Source organism: Galeopterus variegatus, unplaced genomic scaffold (assembly GCF_000696425.1).
Source record: "Galeopterus variegatus unplaced genomic scaffold, G_variegatus-3.0.2 Scaffold13891, whole genome shotgun sequence".
Classification (NCBI taxonomy): Eukaryota; Metazoa; Chordata; class Mammalia; order Dermoptera; family Cynocephalidae; genus Galeopterus; species Galeopterus variegatus.
Genome location: NW_007740002.1, coordinates 11498 through 20896, shown reverse-complemented (window position 1 = coordinate 20896; position 9399 = coordinate 11498). Strand labels below are relative to the sequence as shown.

General features: G+C 37.2%; 1 protein-coding gene across 1 annotated transcript in view; it reads left to right on the top strand.

Annotated features, from left to right (window-relative positions):
• The window catches only part of LOC103581770 (centrosomal protein of 192 kDa-like), a gene marked incomplete at both ends in the record, with an annotated part of 31332 nt that overhangs the window by 11163 nt on the left and 10770 nt on the right, over positions 1-9399 (top strand). Inside the window, 2 exons of the mRNA XM_008563523.1 lie at positions 5644-6472; positions 6557-6683. Coding sequence (XP_008561745.1) covers positions 5644-6472; positions 6557-6683 — 956 coding nt within the window. The remainder of the gene's footprint in view (positions 1-5643; positions 6473-6556; positions 6684-9399) is intronic.

Here is a 9399-nt window from a genome sequence, read left to right as displayed (position 1 = left end):
ACACACACACACACACACACACACACACACACACACACACACAAAACCAGGGGGGGGGCGGGAAGAAGACATAACAACTACAATTCCTTGAAGTTGATACAACAAGCAAACAGAATGGACATTGTTGGGTGGAATGGAGGAGAGGGAGGAGGGAGGGAGATTTCGGTAATGGGCCACAATAATCAACCGCATTGTATATTGACAAAATAAAATTAAAAAAAAATGTAACACAGAGTTATTTTTGTGTGTCTTCCTCTGGGTCATGGCAATGCCACATTGCATGCCCCAAGCCTCGTGGGGTGGGGGTGGGGGCATCATTACTTAAGTAGTAGGTAATTACTTCAATACTAATAGCCTTTTTGTAGGTAGGCTAGTTGTATTAGTCTGTTTTTGTTGCTTATAACAAAATACTTGGAACTACGTAATTTACAAGAAAACAAAATTTACTGCTTACAGTTTCTGAGGTTGGGAAGTCTGAAGTCCATCCAGGGGTCTTATGTTGCAAGATGGTGGAAGCAGAGAGAGCAGAGCAGAGAGGGAGGGAGAGAGAGAGAGAGAGAGAGACAGACAGACAGACAAAAATGGAATTATCCCATGTATTTTTTCAGACCACAATGGATTAAAATTAGAAATCAATAAACAAAATTTTGGAAACTATACAAACACATGGAAATTAAACAGCATTCTACTTAATGACTTATGGGTCCAAAAGAAATCAAACAGGAAATCAAAAAATTTCCTGAAACTAATGAAAACAATGATACATCATAGCAAAACCTGTGGGATACTGCAAAAGCAGTACTAAGGGCGAAATTTATTGCATTAAATGCTTACTTCAGAAGAATGGAAGGATGGCAAGTGAACAACCTAATACTTCACCTTAAGGAACTAGAAAAACAAGAACAATCCAAACCCAAAGTTAGCAGATGGAAAGAAATCATTAAGATCAGAGCAGAACTTAAGGTAGTTGAAACCCAAAAAATGACATAAAAGATTAATGAATCAAAAAGTTTGTTTTTTGAAAAGATAAATAAAATTGACAAACCATTAGTGCAGCTAACTAAAAAAAGAAGAGAAATGACCCAAATAACAAAAGTTAGAGATGAAAAGGTGATAGTACAACTGATACCTCTGAAATACAAGGAATCATTTGTGACTACTATAAACAACCAAATGCCAAGAAATTTGAAAATCTGAAGGAAATGGTAAATTTCTGGACACACGTAAGCTACCAAAACTGAGCCAAGGAGATGTAGAAAATCTGAACAGACCAGTAACAATAAAGGACATTGAAGCTGTTATCAGAAGGCTCCCAACAAAGAAAAGCCAAGGAGCAGATGGATTCACAGCAGAATTTTACCAAATATTCAATGAGGAATTGACACCAATTCTTTACAAACTATTCCAAAAGTTTGAAACAGAGGCAAATCTCCCAAACTCATTTTATGAAGCAAACATCATCCTAATACTACAACCAGGTAAAGATACAACTAAAAAAGAAAACTACAGGCCGATATACTTGATGAATATAGATACAAAAATCCTCAATAAAATACTAGCTAACAGAATACAGTAATACATACGTAAAATTATTCACCACAATCAAGTAAGATTCATACCAAGGATGCAAGGTTGGTTCAACATATGCAAATCAATAAATGTGGTACACCATATTAAAATCAAACACAAGGACCATATGGTCATCTCTATAGATGCTGAAAAAGCATTTGATAAATTCAACATTCATTCATGACAAAGACCCTCTATAAGTTAGGTATAGGTGGAAATTATCTCAATATAGTTAAAGCTGTATACAATAAACCCACTGCCAATAATATCCTGAATGGGGAAAAGATGAAAGCTTTTCTTTAAGAAGAGGAACTAGACAAGGATGCCCACTCTCACCACTCCTATTCAACATAGTGTTGGAAGTACTAGCCACAGCAATCAGAGAAGAGAAGGAAATAAAGGGCATCCAGATTGGAAAAGATGAAGTCAAACTGTCCCTGTTTGCAGATGACATGATCCTATACATCGAACAGCCTAAAGCCTCTGCAAAAAACTCTTGGGGTTGATAAATGATTTCAGCAAAGTAGCAGGATACAAAATCAACACACAAAAATCAGTAGCATTTCTATTCTCCAATAGTGAACATGCAGAAAGGGGAATCAAGAAAGCTTGCCCATTTACAGTAGCCACCAAAAAAATAAAATACTAAGGAATTGAGTTAACCAAGGATGTGAAAAATCTCTATAATGAGAACTACAAACCACTGCTGAGAGAAATTAGAGAGGAGACAAGAAGATGGAAAGATATCCCATGCTCTTGGATTAGAGGAATCAACATTGTGAAAATGTCCATACTACGCAAAGTGATATAAAAACTCAATGCAATCCCCATCAAAATTCCAATGACATTTTCCTCAGAAATGGAAAGAACTATCCAGACATTTATATGGAATAACAAAAGACCATGCATAGCCAAAGCAATGCTGAGCAAAAAAAATAAAGCTGGAGGCATAACACCATCTGGCTTTAAACTATACTACTAAGCTATAATAACCAGAACAGTATGGTACTGGCATAAAAACAGACACACTGATCAATGGAATAGAATAGAGAATCCGGAAACCACCCCACACACCTACAGCCATCTGATCTTTGACAAAGGCACCAAGCCTATACACTGGGGAAGAGACTGCCTCTTCAGGAAATGGTGCTGGGATACCTCGATATCAATATGCAGGAGAGGGCCGGTCCTGTGGCTTATTCTGGGGTGTATGGCGCTGGGAGCGCCGAGGCTGCAGGTTCGGATCCTGTATAGGGATGGCCGGTGCGCTCACTGGCTGAGCATAGTGCGGATCACACCATGCCAAGGGTTGTTATCCCCTTACCGCCAAAAAAAAAAAAAAAAAATATGCAGGAGAATGAAACTAGAGCCATACCTTTCACCATGTACTAAAGTCAATTCAAAATGGATTAAAGAATTAAATATACACCCTGAAACAATAAAATCTCTTCAAGAAAACATAGGAGAAACACTTCAGGAAGTAGGAATGGACACAGACTTCATGAATATGACCCCCAAAGCACGGGCAACCAGAGGAAAAATAAACAAATGGGATTATATCAAACTAAAAAGCTTCTGCACAGCAAAAGAAACAATTAACAGAGTTAAAAGACAACCAACAGAATGGTAGAAAATTTTTGCACAATACACATCTGACAAAGGGTTAATATCCAGAATATACAAGGAACTGAAACAACTTTACAAGAAAAAAACAAGTAACGCAATTAAAAAGTGGGAAAAGAGCTACGTAGGCATTTCTCAAAGCAAGATATATGAATGGTCAACAGACGTGAGAAAATGCTCAACATCACTCAGCATTCGGGAAATGCAAATAAAAACCACACTGAGGTACCATTTCACCCCAGTTAGGATGGCTAATATCCAAAAGACTCTGAATGATAAATACTGGTGAGGTTGCGGAGAAAAAGGAACTCTCATACATTGTTGGTGGGTCTACAAAATGGTGCAGCCTCTATGGAAGATGGTATGGAGGTTCCTCAAGCAATTGCAGATAAATCTACCATATGACCCAGCTATCCCACTGCTGGGAATATACCCAGAGGACAGGTAATCAACAAGTCGAAGGTATACCTGTTCCCCAGTGTTTATCGCAGCACTCTTTACAGTAGCCAAGAGTGGGAACCAGCCCAAATGTCCATCATCAGATGAGTGGATATGGAAAATGTGTTATATTTACACAATGGAATACTAGTCAGCTATAAAAGAGAATGAAATACTGCCATTTGCAATGGCATGGATGGACCTAGAGAGAATTATATTAAGTGAAACAAGTCAGGCACAGAGAGAGAAATATCACATGTTCTCACTTACTTGTGGGAGCTAAAAATAAATAATAAATACACAAAAAAACCGGGGGAGGGGGGGGCGGGGAGGGAAGAAGACACTGCAATTACAATTCCTAGAAGTTGATACGAGAAGTGAACCGAAAGGATATTGTTGGGAGGGAGGAGGGAGGGAGGTTTTGGTAATGGGCCACAATAATCAAACAGAGTGTATGTTGACAAAATAAAAGAAAATTTGGAAGAAAAAAAAAACCCCACAGTGAGATATCAAAAATATATATATATGTATCATATGCTAAGAAACATTACCTTTTTCCCTTTAAAAAAATAAAATAAATAAATGTTGTCTGTTAGTCTTATTGTTATTTCATTAAAAATAGTATATCTTGGGCCAGCCTGGTGGCGCACTGCTACAGTGCGCCGCTTGGGAATCGCGGTGGCACTCCCGCCGAGGGTTCGGATCCCACATATAGACCGGTTCCCGCTCACTGGCTGAGCGAGGTGTGGGAGCAACACCAAGGGTTGCAATCCCGTTGCCGGTCCCGGTCCGGTACGGGCGCGACACTGAGGGTTGCGATCCGTTGCCGGACATGAAAAAAGACAAAAAGGAAAAAAAAATAGTATATCTTATCTCTGCCTGCTTTTAATTTTTTTTCTTTGTTTGGTTTTATCCATTTTACTCAGATATATAAAGTGCTTAGGTATCTTTTGTTTTATCTTGCTGTTTATAGGAAAAATTGTTGAAATAATTTGAGACCGAGAGAGATGATATATTCCAGACTGGATTTGTGTTTGTTTCTGACCAGGAGGGAGGAACACTAGCAATCTCAGATCACTTTAATTTAGTTATCTGGATTGGCAGATGGGAACTGAGCTTCAGTCACTGTGAAGGCCAGTCTAATGTTGTTTTGTTGGTTTACCTTTACTCCTTTGTGGTCTTATCCCAAAGCATGGATGTTTTACTGTGGTGATGTACACACATGCCACTCTACCCTCCTAGCCCCCCAACCTCAGTCATTGGCAGACTTTAAACTCAAGTTTTACACCCTTATTGTCACAAAAAACAGCTTTTCTTAGCCTCTTCTTGAAGCAGCAGATCCCCCCAGGGAAAAGCATCCCCAATATTAGGTTTACCCCTCTGGGATACTTTCGTCTCTTAGATATTGGCCCCATAAGTTTGCACTGCATTTTTAGCTCTTCAGTACTCTGAAAGAGATGTTTTGAATATGCTGTTCACTTCTAATTACTCTCAGCAAGAGCTTGGTTTGGATTACCTAGTCTGTTATTACTGGAGGTTGCTATTACTGGAGACAGAAGTTTTAACATGCATTTTTTGTTAAATAGTTCTGCTACTTTGCTGTTGGGCCCATTTCAGTCTTTTACTCATGGTTCTTATTTATGTCTTGCTTATAAATATTTCTAATAATTGAATGAAGTTGCCAAGATTTATACTTGTAGTCAAACACAATGACTCAGTGGCATTTCAGTCTCAATATCTTCATATTTTGGTTTTAAGTTATTCTCCCAGTTTTAGCATCTCTTTAGTTTCTAAAGATTTTTTTTAAATGAATGACAATCAGATTTTGTGAATAACATGATACTATATAATTAAAGTTGGTAACAACTGTCTTTTTCATGGGGATATTTAACTGGTGTATCATTAATTTCTGGTTGCTGTTAAATCTTACATAGTGCTTATAAATAAAGATTAATATGTACATGTCCATAGAACTGGGGTAAATTTATCTGATGTAAATTTTCTCATTTCTAGGACACTTTCTTCATGAAAAACAAACTCCAAGGATGCAAAGACAAGCTGCCTGGTAGTGGTGATTCTGTGCTGAGTATAAGCACCATTGCTTCAGCCATTGCGGATGCCTCAGTTAGTGCTGATCCTTCTCAGCTTGCTGCCATGATCAAGGCACTTTCAAATAAAACCAGAGATAAGGCTTTTCCGGAAGATGATAAACAGAAGGACTGTTCTAATGTGTCTCATTTCTTACCTAATGATTTAGAAAAAAGTAATGGATCCAGTGCGTTTGATATGGAGAAATACCTTAAAAAAACAGAGGTTAGTAGATGTGAAGGTGGATTGGAAAACTTTTCAAGATGTAGTATGTCTGATATTTTGGATTCATCTTTGCCAAAAGAACAAATTAAAGACATCCATACAATGGACTTAGGTGCTACTGATGTAAGTGTAAGGGAACCAAAAGAAAACATAGCAGCTATTTTTTGTGGTGAAAATGGAGAGAGTGAGAACCAGGAATCGTTTAGAACTGTAAACTCTTCAAGTTCAGTGCTTACAAATATGAGAGACAATGAGAGTGCAGCAGTTGATTTGAAAACAAATTCCATTGACAACAAATTACCAGATATTGGTAACAGTGAAAAAGCTACCTCAGTTTCCACTCCCACAGCTAATACGTATTCATCAGTAAGGAACCCCAGAACAACATCCCTTTGGCTGTCAGAAGAGTGTGAAGAAATACACGATGATACAGAGAATCAGAACAGAAATGAGTATGTTAGTGAAACAAGCGACACTGAAAAGCATGTGACTTTTGAAAAACATTGTGTAGTCTCACCAAAAAATACTGGTAAGTGTCTGAGTAATTGATCACATTCACAAAATTATGCAGAACTTTTTTCTGTTCTCATTAGAAAATACACCTTTCTGATAGATATGAAAAATGCCTCTGCTGAGCATGGTGGACATGGCAAAGAGGAGGACCATGAAAGATTTAGACCTTCCACTTCACCACTTAGTCACTCTTCTCCCAGTGACATTTCTGGAACAAGTTTATCAGGGTAGGTACTTACCTTTTTTTTAAACAACAAAGATGTGCTCAGTATAGGAAAATTGGAAAAAGTGTAAAGAAGGAAAATTACTCATCTTTAGGTTCATCTCTCAAAGGTAACCATTGTAAATATTTTGTGAATTTCTTTCCAGCATTTTTTTTTTGCACTGTGCTTTTTTCACTTATTGTAATATAATCATTCTATCTATTTGAAAGAAAATTAGAAACATTGTGTAGTCTCACCTAAAAATACTGGTAAGTGTCTGAGTAATTGATCACATTCACAAAATTATGCAGAACTTTTTTCTGTTCTCATTAGAAAATACACCTTTCTGATAGATATGAAAAATGCCTCTGCTGAGCATGGTGGACATGGCAAAGAGGAGGACCATGAAAGATTTAGACCTTCCACTTCACCACTTAGTCACTCTTCTCCCAGTGACATTTCTGGAACAAGTTTATCAGGGTGGGTACTTACCTTTTTTTTAAACAACAAAGATGTGCTCAGTATAGGAAAATTGGAAAAAGTGTAAAGAAGGAAAATTACTCATCTTTAGGTTCATCTCTCAAAGGTAACCATTGTAAATATTTTGTGAATTTCTTTCCAGCATTTTTTTTTTGCACTGTGCTTTTTTCACTTATTGTAATATAATCATTCTATCTATTTGAAAGAAAATTAGTGATGTTACAGACTCCATAATACGTCTGTCTTGGTTTATTTGATACTTCTGGTGAATACATACTTGCTTATCTTATTATGTTTGGCTATATTGATGATATTGAGATGAATAACCATGCAGATTTAAATTTTAATGCTTTCTTTTATGGCTTTATAAGAGATTTTTTTATATGTTTCCCTTTTGAAAGGTTCTAATAATTGGCAAATTTTGCCTAACAAATGAAATTATCAAAACTGTTAAATATAGTTTTATTTCATTTCAAAATATTGGATTGCAAAGTTATCTGTTAAGTCTTTACCAAGCTGCCATTGACATTTTGCATCTTCACCTGAAATGTGACATAGGTCAGCTGGAGCTAAACATCAGTGGAGAGCTTAGGTCTTTTGTGTTTAAATGACCCCTTGTGGATGCCTCATTTTGAAATACTTTTTCATGTATACAGCCACTTCTTCTTTAACAGTTAAATTCATATTTTGAAAGACATTAGAAGTCACCCAGCCAAAGTAAATTTGAAGGTCATCTGGCTATGACATGTTGTGGTGTGTTTAAAATCTTTGGCTTTTATTTTCTTCCTTTAAGTTTCTTATAGGGATCACTTTACTGTTTCTATAGAATATTGGAGGGAAATCTGAGATGAGCCTAATTGTTTGGGGGGTTGAATTGACTTGATCTTTTTGCAAGGCTTTGCTAAAATGAAGATTCTTTATTTTTCAAGTCTGGTAATTTTACTAAGCTGTATCTCTGTGTTGACTCTACTGTTATTTTGCCCTCTGCTGTGGTGTGAATGTATCTCCAAAAGTTTATGCATTGGAAACTTGATCCCCATTGTAACAGTTTTTAAGAGGGTGGGAAATCTGACTACCGCATTTGAAAGGTGGGGCCTTTGAGAGCTGATTGGATCATGAGTACTATGCGCATTGGAGGGGTTAATCCATTCATGGGTTAATGGTTTAGTGGGTTATCAGGGAGTAGACTGGCAGCTATATAAGGACAGCAAGTGAGCACATTAAGTCTCGCTCTTCCCTCTGTGTGATACCCTGCACCACCTTGGAACTCTGTAGAGAGTTCCCACCAAGAAGGCAGCCCTCACCAGGTGCACCCCCTGGACCTTGGACTTCCCAGCCTCCAAAACTGTAGGAAATAAGTTTCATTTTTCCATAAATCATCCAGTTTCAGGTATTCTGTTGTAAGCAATGGAAGATGGATTAATACACCCTGTCATACAGTATATACCCTTTCAGTACATGGCGTCAGGCATTCTTTTATTTAAGGAAACTTTTTGAATTATTTCTGAAAATACTGGTTCTGCTCCATTCCCCCCCACCACCCCAGGAACTCTAGTGATGCATATGTGGGATCTATTTTGCTTGACTTCTGCATTTATTTTTCTCTCTAATCCTTTAAAAAAAATTTTTTTTTTATATTTTGTAATAATTATAGATTTACAGGAAGGTGCAAAGGTAGTGTAGAGAGGTCCTGTGTACCCTTCACCCAGTTTCCCCCACTGGTTATATCTAATTATAGTGCAGTATCACAGCCAGGAACTTGACATGGGTACCATGTGTGGGTAGAGTTCAATGTCACTTTGTCACCAGTGTGGATTCATGTATCCACCCTGTTGTCAAATATACTGAATTGTTCTGTCACTGCACTGGTGTGCCTCTTCATTTCTCTTTCATTTTGTTTACATTTCCCATATCTTATATCTAGGTTCCTGACAGGGTTTTCTGCAATGTCTCTTTCTCCCCTTGTATACTTTACAATTTCAACTTATTTTCTTTGGTTTTGACATTTTAAAAAATGTTTATGACGGCATTCAATAAAAACTATAAATTTTCTATAATGACTTACATTTTGTGATCTTTCTCTTCTAAACTGCCCTTTACTGCATGATCAGAGCCAAAATACAGGGCTGAATGGTCTCACTCTCAGACCCACCTGTTTTATTTTGTTTTTTTATATACTCTTAAAATTTATTTATGAAATGTGGGTAACATGCCATAGGGAAATACTGAATTTTCTCAGAAACTTGGCATATGGCCAGAT